This window comes from Colletotrichum graminicola (assembly GCF_000149035.1).
Source record: "Colletotrichum graminicola M1.001 genomic scaffold supercont1.1, whole genome shotgun sequence".
Classification (NCBI taxonomy): domain Eukaryota; kingdom Fungi; phylum Ascomycota; class Sordariomycetes; order Glomerellales; family Glomerellaceae; genus Colletotrichum; species Colletotrichum graminicola.
This window is the reverse complement of record NW_007361005.1, coordinates 216,116-231,545: the sequence shown is the minus strand read 5'-3', so window position 1 is coordinate 231,545 and position 15,430 is coordinate 216,116. Positions and strand designations below refer to the sequence as shown.

The following is a 15,430-nucleotide window of genomic DNA, read 5'->3' as shown; positions in this document are numbered from 1 at the left end:
CGAGGGTAAGCAGAAGGTGTCGGGCGCAATATCTTTTCCAGTACCTCCATATTCGGGCCAAGACAAGTTAAACCCATGCCACTGGGCAAGTATATGCAAAGCAGAACAAAACCAGGCGCGTCGGAATCCCACAGCATACAAGCATTTCGCGCTTTACCAAAAATGCTTTGAACGTCTGCAGCAGTTCGTTCGAAGGTAACCTTCTCACTCGCGTTTGCGGCATCGACCCGGATCCAAGGACCAGACGACGAATCGACTCAACACACTACTGGACAGGTAAGGTCAGAGGTAAGGGACTCCGTGCCTACTGACCTGGAGCTTAGTAAGGAGACGCGGATATGGAACAAAAAAGGGCATGTACCACGGTTTTTTTTCATCTTCATTTTTTCACTTGTATCAATAGGTGAGGACCTCTTGTCGTTTCTCTACGCAGACAAGGTCGTACGGTGGCTTTCTCCTTGCTTCATGTCACCGGAGAGCACACAGCCTGCCCGCTCCGGATTCCTTACGTATAGAAAAAGCTTTGCCTCCCCACGAAGAGGGACTTTTATGTTCCTGTGTACACTGTGTGTGTGTGTGTGTGTGTGTGTGTGTGTGTGTGAAAGAGGAAGCGAGAGGAGAGAAGAAAAAAAAAAGTGATAAAATATTTGGTCCCTCGACGCATGACCGAAAAACGTCTCTCTAAACAAACCGTCCGGAACGCCGTCAGTTTTGTTTTTTTAGAATCCACCCTCGCAAATCCATGATGGTATCGGCCTACGTGACAGAAAGCAATCATCAAGTCTAGAAGCTTTTCTTTCTTTCTTTCCCCTTCCGTATATTTCTCTGTCTCTGGTCATTCAATGCTTCCGACAGGTTTAGTCGCTCTCGTCGTCGACGCCGTCCATGGCGTTGGGGTTCACCTCCGTCACCTTTCCCGAAGAGGCGCTCCAGTATCTGCGGATGGGGGGGAAAAAGTTAGCCATGGTATTCTTTGGGGCAAGATAGAACAGTGTTGATAGATAGATGAAGACGTACGCCAGAACCTGGACCTTGAACTCGCTCAGGCAGATGCCAAACAGCTTCAGCAGCCTCGTCTGCCGGCTGTCGAGGACGTCGCCCTCGCGGCAGACGACGTAGCCCTCGCCGCCGCCCTCGGCGTCGCCGAGGCAGACGCGGCCCTTGACCATGCGCGTGGGCATGCCGAGACGACGCAGCTCGGGCTCGATGCTGTGCTCCATGGGCACGTCGTGCTCGGCGGGGACCTCGCCGCCGGTGGCGTAGACGACGCCGGCGGGGACGGTGAAGCCGCGGGTCGCGACGGTGCCGGCGCGCGCGAAGTCGACGGGGGAGACGCCTTCAAAGTAGGAGAGGATCGCGGCCGGGTCGCGGTTGGTGAAGAGGAGGCCGACGGTGCCAGCGAGGAAGGGGGTCAGGCGGTCGATGCCGTCGGCGACGGCCGAGGAGGGGTCCTGGCCGAGGGCCTTGGCCATGAGTTTTGTCTTGCCGAAGAAGAGTCTATGTAGGGGGGTGCGCGCGCGCGCCTCTGTTAGCCTGTTGTACATTGCATTTTGGTTCTTGCCGGGAGGCTTCGGCGTTCCCTGGGGTGTTTTTTTTTTTTTGTGTGGCACGACCGTGGGAGACTGGGGACGGAAGACAACGAACCTGCAGTCGTTGAGCTCGTGGCGGACCTCCTTGAGGTAGTTGTTGCGCATGTTGTCGACGCTGAAGACGAAGCAGTGCTGGTATTCCGGGACCGACTCGCGGATGTTGGCGAAGAGCTTGTCCTTTTGCTCGCGCGTCTTCTTGTTCACCTGGGTCAGGTTGACCACTCTGTTGCGCTTCGACTTGGGCATCTTGGCGGCTGCGAGTGACGGGACGTCTGTGTGCTGGGTATCTCGAAACAAGAAAAAAACAAAAAAAGAGGGGGGGAAAAAAAGTTGAATATCAAGCAAAAAAAATGGCACTTTTTACGACTTCAGATCGTAGGGAGGAGCGGCTGGTTCGCGAATTCGATCAACTGCGAGTTAAAGAGGCTGCTCGGGGAATCTGCAATTGGAAATCTTTCTGGCCGACCGCCTTTGGCACAAAATCTCCCAAAATTTTGGCAGACCCCGACCCAGGCGCACCGCTACAGAGGGGACCGCCGCAACTTTTTTCGAACCCCGCAATGCGCTAGGTGCAACGATATTCCGCAGGGCCCCGCCCGTCTGGCAGGGGTCCTGACCGAGCTCACCGACGCTGTACGTCTAGCAGATTACTAAATGTGACTGGCCACCGAGAGAGCGCCCTCCCGTCCCACGCTCATGCTGAATATGGATCGAAGAATGTATGTGTGTTCCGTTACGGGCGCATGGTACGACTATATTACTTGAGCCGCGTCAAATTCGCAGTCAAGTGCGGGGTTGTTCGCTTGTCTTTCCGACCTCAAAGTCTTAGGGGCCACATCACTCTGCACCGCCCAGTAACCCAGGCCCTGGGCCTCGCCTGAATGATGATGCTCACGACATTGGCAAAGCTGACTCCATAGTTCCCATTATCCCCAACGCCCATATTCCAGTTTTTGTTCATCCGGAACCCATTTCATTATGCTCATGTTCACTGACCTTTTCCGACATGCAGTTCGATACCGCCCCTTGTCCGACGTCTGTCTAACTCTACTGGCACCTCTCTGTCTACGCCAGGTAAGTGTAGGTATTGCCCTCGCGCTCGAGGTAATCTTTATCAATCAAGCTGTTTGGCGGTTAGCGACGTTCAGGCTCTCGTGTCTCCCCGCGGGATAACTTACTTCTCAATCTCCTTCTTGATCTGCGCCGCATCAACCGCCCCGCGGTTCTTGGTCAGGTTGATAACCTCGGCCACCAGCTCGCCGTGGCTCATCTCCTTCCTGCTCTTCATGATTCTCACAATAGCCGCCTGTGTCTCGAACCGCCTGTCCTGCGCGATGCGCTCGTGCGTCGCCTTGTTCTCTTCCTTGGTCTCCTTGAGCTGGATTTGGTTGATCTTGAGCCGGATCTTCGGATGCACAAACGTCTTGTTGATCGTAAACGTGTCTGTTGGGTTGACGTCTTTACCCTTAGGGTGCTTCGTCAACACGCGGAACTGGCCGCACGCGAGTGACTGCAGCGTCCGGACCAGTTCCCCGCCCTGGAGATTTGTGGAGTGCGAGATCTGCTCATAGGTAAGAAAGCCCTCGAGACCGACCTCGTTGAAGAGAACGAGGACGATCGCCTGGTATGCGCTCACGAGAAGCTCCTTCGTGCCCTTTGGGAATTTCGCCTTGACCGTGCAGTGCGCCAGAGCGTGTTTCCAATTCAAGAGCCGGCCGGTGTGCTTGTTCTTATAGTATTGATCGAAGCGCTCAATCTGTTTGGCCACATCGTCCGGCAGGTGTACCTTAACATCGGGATACGTTGGCCAAGCAGCAGCCGAGAGGATCATTACCGAGAGGTCGACAGGGGCTCTGTCAACGCCGGTGCCTTCGGACCATTGCTTGTACGCTTCCATCTCCTCTTTGGCCACCTCGACGTCCTTGAACATCTGCTCCAAGTTGTGAGTAAAGTTCATACCGCACTCCTCCCTGAGCTTTCTGAGCATGTTTCGTTCGGCGTCCTGACTGGCACTCCTGCCCATGAGCAGACGACGGGCCAGGTCCTTCTTGTAAAACGCCTCAAATGCGTCCTTGCCCTGGATGAAGCGGAAAAGCTCGAGAGCCTGGTCGAGCTGCCGGTCGAGCTCCGCGTCTTCGTCCCCTGCGCTGGCCAACCCGCTCTGCTCTGCCGCAGCGCGGTCTTTGTTGTCCGAAAGCATCGCTTTCGGCAGAGCCTTGATGCCACCTCGAAGCAGCATGTCGACGTACTTTGCAATCATCTCTCCCACCTTGGATGTCCCTGAGGTCCATGTCGCCGCGATGCTGCGGTCGTTCATGAAATCGCCAAACGCATTCCTGAGATCGTTAACGAAGTCCGAGTCGCCCCCGTACGCGTCCCGTACGATGAGCCCTAGGGACCTCTTGAGCTCGAGGAGTCTTTGCACCATCTCATCGCCTCGTTCCTTGTCGGCAACGATGATTGCGCCTGTTTTCCGGATGTATGCGCTCCAAGGTTCCTTCAGTTTCTTCTGGATACCCGAGAGCCGCAGCAAATCGTAGAGCGCCTTCATCGAATCCACTTCGTAGTCGGAGAGAAGCTTGGAAAGGCTCTCAACATTGAGGAGCTTGTCGGAATAATTCTTGACCAATATGCCGTGCGCCGCGTCGAGCAACTGTTTCTTCGTCGTCGAGTCCAGGTTGTACTCGTTGCAGCGGTAGTCCTCTCTCTTTAGGAGACTTTCGCACGCCAAAATGTACTCCTTTAGACTCGACGCGCTCCTCTCCTCTGCGAATTCTTCAAAGTAGTGCTCTGAAATTTCGATGAACCGGGGTTCAAAGTATTTGGTGTAGATGTTGAAGACGTGAAGCATCATGATGGAATCCTTTAGTAATGCAGCATCAAATCGCTCGTCCCCAAGTCGGTCATAGTACATCAGGTCGTATATGCCCCGTAGTGCCCTGCCACCGGGCGACTGGCCATTGGGATCATCTCGAGACGGAAACGCCATTCTCTTGAACTGAGAAATGGTCATGTCGTTGATGGAAGGGTAGCCTTTCTCCTTGAGGAGGAAAGTACGATCCAGAAAGCTGAATGTAGACCTTATCGTCATCTGTTCACAGGCTCGTTAGCTCCGAGGCGTCAGTCGGGGGATCGCCGGCTCAACTCACGATTTGACTGTTCCAAACCCGCCAATGCTGGAGGACACTCCGCAGCATGTCGACATCTGTGTTGCCGCCACGGAACTTGATCGATCGAAGGACGCCATGGGCCAGGTGTTCCTCGCAATTTCGCCGCAGTATCTCATAAAGCTCCAACTCGTGGTCCTGGCCACGCCTACAGATATCCTCGACAGCCCGATATAGCCTCTCCAAGGGCACTCGCGGCCTGCCCCCGTTGAAAATGTCCTGCAGGGCATCAACCAGCTCCTGGTTGGTCCGTTTGTAGTACTGCTCTAGCTGCTCGTTCCGGGCCGCGGGCCGCAGGTTCTTGATCACCAGCTTCTTGGCGCCCGTGTACGGCCGGTACGAGTTGGACTGCGTGAGGTCAATGACCTCGGGGAGTTTCCCCTTCATTTTGGTCGACATGGCGGAGTGGGAGGGAGAAGAATCGTCGGCGCCGAACTTGAACCGCTTCGGACTCGGTTTGGTTGACTGTTGGGTTGACTGTTGCTGGTGCGGAGCGAGAGTGCTGGAGCGCGAGACGTCGGAATCCACGCGGGGTCTTCGTCGCGGGGGGCTGTCCGTGTCGTTGATTAGAGCTGCTGTTCCGCCTGTCCTTCCCGTCGCCCGTGTTGGCAAAGCTCCCTCGACTACGGGGGGTGAATTCGACGGCATGGACCGGGTGGCCCTGCAACAACTTCTGTCCAAGCTGCTACAGATCTATGCGCTCTTGTTGAAAATGGGCAGGGGAAGGGCAGACCGGCGGCTAGGATTGCGGGCGTTTGGTCAGTTTACGTGCATGCAAGTCGTCGGGTGGTTGCAGAACGGCTGTTGGCAGGAGGTTGGGAACCCGAGTACAGAGATCGTTGTCATGGGAAAGTTGTCGCGGAGTTAAACGCGGAGCTATGAATGCCATGAACAAATCACCACCAGGTCGTTCGCATCATCCATTTAGCAGGTACCCTGCAGCGGCTATCGCGCTGACCGGGGATTAGATAAGACTAGAACCCCCCACCACGGCAACGACCTCGGAGTGAGACGTTTTCTGTTATAGCAATCTCCCGAGTAGCTGCATTTCGTATTCATGCATATATATCTGTACGTCTCTGGACTGATTGACATTCACCTCGACTCGAACAAGCAGAAAGTGCGATAAATAGCTTATAACAACGTCATGGACATCCTATCATGCAATCCATTGATAGAGGAGTTTGCGTCTAGTCTGATACATGAACTTGTGTTCAACTGCCTCTGCGTATCAGGAAATATTGAATCCCTTCCGGAGAGAGGCTGGATCGGGATCTTGTGCCGGCGAGGCACCGCTGTTCACGTAGATATCTGCCTGGCCTCGTATGATTGTCACTGGAAGACACCCAGAAGGGAACGATCAGAGCAATAGGATAGTTTTCTACGCATATGCTGCCCAACCCGAGTACAAGACCGCCAAATTGCCTACATCGGTCGCCTGATTAATCAGATCGTTGACCGTCGCTGTCACACTCAACGTCTTCGAGAGCTTTTTCCTTACCACTTCCAGCGCCCGGTCCGCTTCCGATGGCTCGTTCACCTGTTGCCCCTTTCTTTCCTTTCTGCCTTCTCCCTCCCCCTCCTCCCGGTCCCCGTCGTATTCGCCACCCTGCAGCTTCGCTAGTCGCACAGGTGAAATGGACCATGAGTAGAGAGGGTCGTAACGGAGGACGTCGAGAATTGTCATAATTGAGTACGTTTCCTCGCGCAGGGCGTGAAGTGTAAACTCGCAGCAACGGCGAAAAACGCCCTCTGTTCCTGTTATACCCATGCCGTCTACAATGTCTCTGGTCAATCGGAACGGAACGAGTTCTGGTACAGGAAGAACGCGACCCATCTCGAACGCAACACCCAGATCAATGTGTACGACCTCGCCAGTCTTGTTATCCAACAAGATGTTATGGCCGTGCCTGTCCCCGAGACCGAGCACGTGGCCGAGCATCGAGATCGCTGCAGTGGTACGCGTATATGCCAGCCGCTTGACGAACCAGTCATCGGGGTCAACAAAATTCTCCATGAAGAAGTACTTCATAACAGGATGGAATCTTTCCGTCACTTTTCTGTAGACGCTGATCCGGGTCTCTGTGGTCTTGCCTTGCGCGTTTGAAATCTCCTTCCTACATTGGGACCCCTTAAGATCCTTGGGGAAGTATCTCTCGTGGGCAGGCATGAGGAATTCGTGTAGTGGGATAGTGTTTGGGACGAACTCGATGAGGCCAGACGCCGAGGTGAGAGGTAAAACCTTGTAGGTGCGGATACCAAGATTCCTCTGCTGGGTTGAGCGGTGTAGCTTCAGAAGGGACGACACTGCTGCGAAAACCTGTTCCATGATGGCGTCCTGACGGAGGTCGTCATTGCCGCCTTTGACTAGCTGCCGGTATTTCTTACCATCGCTTCCGACGGCCGTGATGATCTTGGGGGCGCTGACGCCTGAAGCGATTGACATCTGAGGTTCCAGTTTCTCAATAATCGGAACGTCCGAGTAGTCCTTTGTTGCCGACACCTCGAGCTGCATGGTTGGTGGTGGAATCCGGTATTTCATCAACGCATTCTGCAGCGACTGGGCTGAGTGGATATCCCTGAGAGCAATCTTTTGTCCGGCCTTGAACTTGGCAGGGTCTCGGTCAACGGCCAATCGATGGTAGTAGGCGCTCGTTCTATCGACCGCTTGCCAGATCGCGGCCACGGCCTTGGTTGACTGTAGGAGGGCCGCCACTTTCTCCGTGGCCTTAAGTCTTAGCACCGCTACTTGATCCTCTTTTCGCGTCTTCACCTTCGTGCCGGACCAGATCTGATACATGCCGTGATACGGGTGTTCTGCACAGATCTTATAAACAAGACCTATGAGGAGCTTTTGGAAGGCTGAAGCCGGCTGATCCTGCAGTCTCGAGGAAAGTTGGTTCATCAGCGTGGCGAATTTTCTTGTCGGTACCTTTTCAAGATGCTTCTTGACAGCCTCGTTGGTCGCTGTCTCCTCTGAACGCTCAAGCCAGAGAGCGGTGAAACGCAAGGCGTCGTTGTTGTGTTCGTCGGATGCGATAAGAGAAAGCAGATAGTTTTCGAGACTGAGCCGAACAAACTCGCTCCTCGTCTGCTCGACGCGGCGAAGCTCCTGCTCGTCTAGCTGCAGCCACTGACGAGCGCGGTTCAAGTGCGATTGGTATCTGTGTCTCAGTTGCGAGTCGCGGCTGCTTGAGATGAGACTCTGTAGCTGGGAGACCTCGTCGCTCTTGCCCTTCTTCAGGCTCTGCAATCTTGCCAAGTCCTCCAAACTGTCTTGGTTCTGAAGCTGTTCGTCACAGAACATAGCGAACTGATGATAGACATGTCCGGACTGTTGTCCTTCACTCTTGCCCTTGAGCTCCTTGAGGGCAGGTTCAAGGTAATTCTTTTGTATGTGATGGGGCTTCTCCAGCTTGGCCACCGACACCTGGTGGCCAATTTTAGATAGTAGATCCGATCGGCTCACAGGGATGGTCTGTTTCTTGAGGGAAGAGTCGTTATCGATGCTCTGGAGCATTCGAATCGAAGGAATCATCTCTCCATGGTCCCACAAGGAGTTGGCCGCCTCGATCTTGATGGCAGCATCAACTTTGATACCCAAATCCTCGCAAGGCCCGACCAGGTCTGTCAGTGAAGTGGAAATATTAAGAGATTCTTGCGTAGCCTGATGGAAGCGATATATTCCGGAAGACATCAGCATGCACCGAATCTCGACTTGTCTAGCTTCGGCAGTGGACAGTGTTTGATTTCGTAGTTTCGACTGTTGACTCATCAAGCTTAATGTTGTCTGTCGACAAGACAGCAGGTGGCTGACGTCTTCGTATCTGTGGTAAGTTAGCGTCGAAGCTCCACTGGTTCAAGATACCGCAAGGTAATGGGCCTCAGCATCTTGGGGGGACCTCAGATGTCCGGGGAAACGGAAACATCGTGTTGTTATTTAGGATAAACGCAACGTACCGTCCGCGTCTCATCCACTGGCCACGCTCTCTGAATCTTCCAAGCATGCCTTCTAGCTCAGAGAAGTCGTTCACGTTAACAACATCGTCTAGCTCGGTCAAGACAGCGAGAGCTCCAAGATGCTGTCTGAGTTTAGCGGCGTTCAACCCACGGTTGACAAGGCCCCGCATTGTCTGGCTGAAGCCATCGTAGATCGCGCTGCGCACTGCAGCCTTCCCTATAGCATGTTGTACGTTCTGGTACACTTTGTATATCGTTACAGAACAGTTGCCGGCCGTTGCAGGAACAGGCAGGTTCCACAGCTCCAATCGGCGTGCTGTTTGAAATGTGCTCTCGAGAGAAGACGCGTCTCCATCAGGGCTCTGCTGCGTCTGGAGTAAGGAGTGAGAGAGACCAGCTAGACCCAGTGTACCGAGAGCCCTCACGAGACAGTGACTATCTAGTTGTGATCCGGGGTTCCGTCTTCGAATATGACTGTCGTACTGGGCTCCTCGGAAAGCCAGATTCTTCGAGCCATCTTTTTCGTACTCTAGACGGGCTAGGACGCTGGAAAGATCGGCAGATTGTGGTAAGCCATAGTAGGCATCAGGATCGTCAATGTTCTCGAAGATCGAAAGAAGGGTTTCGGTACTGTCTTCTTCACGAACTGCAGATGATCGTCTGGACGCGCGAGTAGTCTGTGAGGCGGCTATCTCGGTGAAAAGAAGAGCCGTCTTGTGCATACCGCACCGACAGGCGGCGGCACCCGCAGCGGTAAAGTCGATGTCGAGCCATGAGGCACGATCGGCAATGGATGACTCCTTGGGCAACGACTGTGTCCGCAAGTACAGGATTGTGTTGATCAGTTGCTTCTGATTGGTCTGCGCACCGTCATCCTGGATCTTGAGCCACTCTCTCGCAGCTTCAGAAAGATTGCGCTTGATGAGCTGTTGCTTGTCGAGCTGGCTGTACAAAGCCAGGTGGACTATAAAAGGGAAGGAGTCTTGAGCAAAGCCCTTCACGTTCTTGAGGATCGGCACCAGTGCAATGAGGATGATATACTCAGGAACTGACTGTGCGAGATGGACTGCTAGCTGCTGAACCCAATTGGAACTCTCCACGTGGTCGCGGAAGAAGACCTGAGAGTCGGGGACAGTCTGTGAGAGGACGAAGTCCGAAGGTGGCGTACGGTACTGGTCCCAAGCCGAAGCTAGACACAACGATTCTGTCAATGTTCTCTGGGCTGCCACGAGGAGGGCCTCATCTCCCTGGGCCGCTGCCTCCGAAACCACTGCTCTCAATGCTGATTCGGCAAGTCCGGCAACTTCAGACTCCTTGCTCTGTGTGAGTTGCTGCAGCAGATTGAGCAGTGCCTGCTCGGAGTCATGAGTCCCTGGCGCAAGGCTGTTGTACCGCGAGAGCTCCGACTCTTTCAGCAGCTCGGACTGTATCTCTCCCGACGCGGCGAAGGACCTGCCCACCACGCGACCCGCCCAGGCTAGATATTCGTCACTCAATGAAAGTGCATTGCAGCTCTTCCAGACGAGACCACTATGGCGCAGTGCCTCGTTATCGTTTTCAATGACGTCTTTATGGCCAACAGTAGGCACTATAAAATCTCCACAAAGCATCCCGAGCGCCAGGTCTCGCGCTGCTTCGTTCAGGAGTCTGGCCTCGCGCTCGCCATCTCTGAGAATCTCCAAGAGAAGCGTGCTCTCGGGTGTCCCCTTTTCGGCGTTTCCCGAGGACCGAATGTTCGAAGCCGAATGAGTAATCAATTTGAACGCTTCTCTTTGTTGCTCGTCTGCGAAATTAGGTGAGTCATAGCCTGTGAGATATGAGCTGAACCATGAGTGGAAAGTCTGTGCCTTGCTCATGGTAGCCTGGAATTGGCTCTCTTGAGTAGTGCTTGACTGACTAGACTCGAGGAAAACCCTCAGTGAAGCTAGGGTAGATAATGCATGACCAGCAAGGAACGACGGGATTCGTTCCAGATACCTGCTTCCCTTCATGATCAAGTATCGACTGACGCCAAGTGCATCGTCGGCGCATTCCGAGTCCACGATGAATGGTCGAACAGACGAGAGAAGCATCTCAAGAGGGTAACACTCCAACGCCACGGGACCAGCGAGGGCGATCACCACTCGAACCTTCCGTAGCACGGAACATGCGTGAAGCGACCCCAACGCTGGATGAACCGTATTGAACAGTCTTCGGGCGACCGAAACCACAAGCGCTGGTGTCCATAGTGCGTGCAGCTCATATTCCGTCTTGCTGCACAGATGGAATAGTTCCCTGGTGAGAAACTTGGCTCTGAACATAGGCTGTTGGTTAGGCGGCAGGACTGTTGTTGACTGAGAGAACTGTTTGATTTCGGCCAGGTTGTTGGCTGCGTACTGGAAAGTCTTGTCCCTTGAAAGGTATTTCTCAATGGGATCTTCTTGATCGAAGAGGTCCAAGAACAACGCCACAATGTCCGCAAAGTTAAGATAGATGTGATCCAGGAAAGGTTCACTGCCAAGAAGCTTGCGCACCCAAGTCTCACCGCCGTCGCTCTCGGGGATAGATGTACTTGTTTCATGTGCAATCGTATAGGCCATGATTTTGGTGAACCCTTGCTTGACCATGTCAACCAAAGGAGTTCCAAGTCGCTGTGCGAGCGACCGAACACTATCATAACGCCCTCGCATGATCTCCAATGCAGTCGTCTCGGCCTGTCCTTCCCGGAGGAGGGAATCCAGGCTCGGGAAGCCAAATATTTCAAACGGAATGTCTTCGATAGCATCCAGTTCTAGCCAGGTATACAAAAGCTGGGGGCTGAAAATGCTGAACAGTTCCTGGGGAGATGACAAGCTAAGGGCCTTGGATACCCTCTCTAGGCATCGTTTTGCGTACTTTGTTGACTGCATGATCTTGCCTGGAGTCTCGAAAATGTGATAAGTACATCGTCTTAGCAGCGTTGGCCAACGACACGCCAGCTGAGACAACACAAATAGTCGGAAAGCAATACCCTCGATGGCGTCCGGATCGGTAGGAAGGCTGTTCAGGACATCTACGAAGATGTCGTCATGCATCTTGAGGACGTAGATGCCGAATATGTCTGGCAAGGCAGACCCAACGAAGTGCTTGACAGCCAATGTCCCGTTTTGCATGACGAACAGTAGTGTCGTGCGGCAAGAGTCAAGACCAAGGTCACTTCCGTACTGCGGGTTGATTCGCAGAAGCGCAAGTAGTAAACTTGCGAGAGACATCTGTGACTTGGGAGACAGACTGTTTTTGGGGAGAGAGGCCTTCACAAAGTAGTTGTACAGGTCGCCAACGAATGAGAACACCTCGTGTTTCTCGTCCATCCAGACACGTATGAGACCTTCAAGAATCCTCAGGCTGGTCGAATGGGCCACTTCGCAGCACGTGTATTCTGATTCGCCAATGATGTCTCCAAGCTTTTCGACGACTCGCAGAGCATCATCTAGGCTAATGGGCAAGTCGGAGGCAAAGAGCTCCGATAGCATTGAGCTGCATAGGAGGAATTCGTCATTGGGGAGGAGCAGTAACTGATCGAGAAACTCTTGCGGAACAAGTCCGACCTGCGAAGCATCCTTGTGCATCGTCTCAAAAAGATATATGCGTTGCATGGTGTCTTGGCAGAAGGCGGCTGAATCTAGAGCCATTGGAATGTTCAATCGAGGAATATCGGGAGTTTTCGTGGGAACGCTTGTCCTGCTTTCCTGGGAATCAAATTCATCGTCCAGGTCCATGATATCGTGACTTTGCCCAGATGCTTGCCTTGCGGTTCGTTCGTGACTGCCTGCTGCTAGAATTGTCAAGAGACGGAACAAGGGAGTGTTTTCCTTCGACAACGTAGTTATCTCTGCTGCGTTGAGAGCTGGAAGGACAGTGCGTACGATTTTGAGCATGACTTCAAAAAAGACTTGGTTGTCGCCAGACTCGAGAGCCGCACTGATGCTGGTCTCCGAAAGTTTGGCAAGTGTCGACTCGATATCTCGCGACTGTCCTGAATTGAGATCGACGAGCTGAGAGGCAAGCATTGTGCCAACAGTATTTGCTGCGAAGAGACTGTGAAGCCTGTCTGGCGAGACTGGGGCGCCCCCTTCTGGTCCCCTTCTGTTCCACAAGCCGCAGAGCTCTTGCAATTCCTCAAGCTTGGGGAACAGAAGTTCCAACACCAGTTTTCTTGAAGCATGAAAAGCTGCCGGATCACTGACTTTGATTGATTCAGTCACCGGAGCCTGGTTACAGCCTGCCATGACTGTTTTTTCTGTCTGCGGTTGCTCCAGCAGTAGCAAGTATCGCGTCAGGGCCGAAATTTGGCATTGCGCCTTCCAGGTTTGGCAAATTGGTCCTCCAGATACGGTTACTGGCGCTGCGAGAGGCACAAGGTTTGCACCGCAACATGCCTGAATGAGGTTGACCAATTCAGGGACTGGAGCGTGCATTGAATAGAGAGAAGCGTAACTCGGGTCGGCTATCATGCAGTTAGATTTATGTACAGTGTTTCTTGGACACAGCGAACTCACCTGGATTCCATTTCAGAAAGGTCCAACGGATAATATGATGGCTTGTAGATTGACTAGCGTTCGGCAGTTTGACATTTCGAAGAGCCAACAAATGTAGCATAAGGATGATCGAAGAGTCCACCAGAAGAGCCGGGCCGTTGACATCAGCAGTGGTAACCATGCTGTTGATGTCGTCCGCGATGTCGTGATAAGGGACTATTTCTCTTTCGAGGATCGTGTGCAGGAGAACACTAGCCGCCCGACAGGTGCTGGCAAGACTGATTGCTCTGGCAGCGATCTGCCACACATGCTTCCACGAAGTTGGTGCGTTGCCTAATTCGACGTGGGATACAGCGCAGCTGAGAGCATCGTAAGTAAGTAATCGTTGCGACCAGCCTTCATTGACTTGACCTACCTGGCACAAGCCAGCATAGCCCATGATGACACAGAAGTATCTTTGTCGCCAACAAAAGCTGCAACGTCCGAGAAAATGTCTGCGGCTTCTCCCGAAGAGAAAGTGCCGAGTCCGAGCAGGAAAGGCACAAGCTGCAAAGAGATTCTCTGTACGGCTGAACTGGGCGACTGTAACTTCTCCTGTAACCGCGTCCTTGGACCCTGAGTTCTGCGCTTCTTGCGGGGTTGCTCGTCTGGTGACTGGGACCTAGCACGTCTGTGGCTCATCCAGAGAATACGCTCTAGGATGGCAATATTCTGCACTAGGGCCCATCTTCTCTCACCGTCGCGATTGTGAACGCGCAGACCGAACAAACTCACTCTAAAGTAATCATCTGGCAGCCTAGAGACGAATGTGAGGTCATCTAGTTGGAGTTGAGATCTTGGGTTTCGTCTGGAGTATTCCAGCCACAGAGACTCGACGAGGTCTTGAATATCCTGCTGAACAGCTTCGTTCTCACCGTGACAAACAAGATGTTCGAGGTGTAAGTGGATGATGAATATTGTCTTAAGCATCTCATCCCTGACCGAGTTTAGCATTTCATCCTGAGAAACGGTTCTAGCTTGCCACCAGTGGCTAATTAGTGGCACTAGGTCTCTGGCCAAATTGCTGGCTTGGGAGATGTCATCTGTTTGGACTCCGGCCAAGAGGATATTGATGGAGGCGAAGCTTAGCTGGATCACCTGACTTAATCCAAGGTGACGCACTTGAAGAACTTGCGTGAGTGTTTTGGACAGGTCTCGATATCTTTGACCCAGCGGCGCGTTGGGAGGAAGAAGGAGAAGGTAGACACAGTGGAGGAGGTCCTGGACGGTGCCGCGATGGATTTGCCCCGGTGTTCTTTGACTCGCGTTGGTGCTCCTGGCAGTAGAGAATGCCATTGATGCCGTACCCGGCGCCGGGGAAGCACGAGAGCCGGAGTCTCGGTCCCGATCAGCATTCTCGAGGTAACGCTCCAGGGCGCCGGTGCAAAAGTCGACACAGACAAGCCAACCGTCGGCACCCAACGTGGCAAGGTGCTCGGCGTTGGGCTGATAGGAGAGCAGCGCTACGAGGGCCTTGACGTAGTCTTTCAGGAGCGGCTCGACGTACGCCTCGTCGCCATGACCAGGTCCAGGCTCAGGGAGGCTCTGCGTGATATGGTCAACAAGGGCAAGCATCGTCTTTCGCTTTAGCTTAGTAGCCCCATGGCTAACCGCGAGCCGGACAGCCTCGGAACATTTCGCCAGCCTCGCCCCTGCCCCTGCTGCCGCCGTCCTCTTCCCTCCGAAATAGCTCTGCTTTTCTTGTACTACACACCGGAACACCTTCTCAAATATGCGATGATAGTGTTTGTCGCCCAGTGAGGAGAGGCTTGCGGTCTTCCCTTTCTTATCCAGCAGGAATATCAGATCTACGGGTTGTTAGTCTCCCCTAATGCAGGGTCTTCTCAACTAAGGCTTCTGCCAGAAGAATATAGATGCTCAAAGATTGTGACTTCTGGTATCAGGCGGCGTGAACCGCGACAGACGTGGGGGATTTGGAGCCAAGAAACAACAAAGAGGAAATAAAAAGCGAGGGCTTACCATCCAGACCTGCCCCGCGCTCCTTGAGAGTACCTTCGGATATTGCATCTGCCACCGGATGTAAGCAAATATGGCAGACATGTACACGATGAGGGGAGGCTAACCTAGAGCAACGTGGACGGTGACTTCGCCCGTCTTGATCTTCGGGGGCGCCATCCTTGCTACTATAGACCGGCTCTGCTGGTTGACATAGCGGTTT

The 15,430-nt window shown here is 53.5% G+C and overlaps 3 protein-coding genes across 3 annotated transcripts; all 3 read right to left on the bottom strand.

The window, feature by feature from the left end:
* Positions 1-857: 857 nt before the first annotated feature.
* Positions 858-1,835, bottom strand: GLRG_00060 (ribosomal protein L10; the record flags this gene model as incomplete). The annotated part of the gene is made up of 3 exons (XM_008090745.1): positions 858-936; positions 1,018-1,497; positions 1,645-1,835. The coding sequence occupies 3 exons, from the start codon at positions 1,833-1,835 to the stop codon at positions 858-860; spliced, it is 750 nt and encodes a 249-aa protein (XP_008088936.1).
* An 819-nt stretch (positions 1,836-2,654) lies between these two features.
* GLRG_00059 (Cullin family protein) lies at positions 2,655-5,404 on the bottom strand (the record flags this gene model as incomplete). The annotated part of the gene is made up of 3 exons (XM_008090744.1): positions 2,655-2,712; positions 2,768-4,680; positions 4,739-5,404. The coding sequence occupies 3 exons, from the start codon at positions 5,402-5,404 to the stop codon at positions 2,655-2,657; spliced, it is 2,637 nt and encodes an 878-aa protein (XP_008088935.1).
* A 733-nt stretch (positions 5,405-6,137) lies between these two features.
* On the bottom strand, positions 6,138-15,387 carry GLRG_00058 (phosphatidylinositol 3; the record flags this gene model as incomplete). The annotated part of the gene is made up of 6 exons (XM_008090743.1): positions 6,138-8,583; positions 8,717-13,181; positions 13,234-13,571; positions 13,628-15,059; positions 15,232-15,279; positions 15,336-15,387. The coding sequence occupies 6 exons, from the start codon at positions 15,385-15,387 to the stop codon at positions 6,138-6,140; spliced, it is 8,781 nt and encodes a 2,926-aa protein (XP_008088934.1).
* Positions 15,388-15,430: the final 43 nt, after the last annotated feature.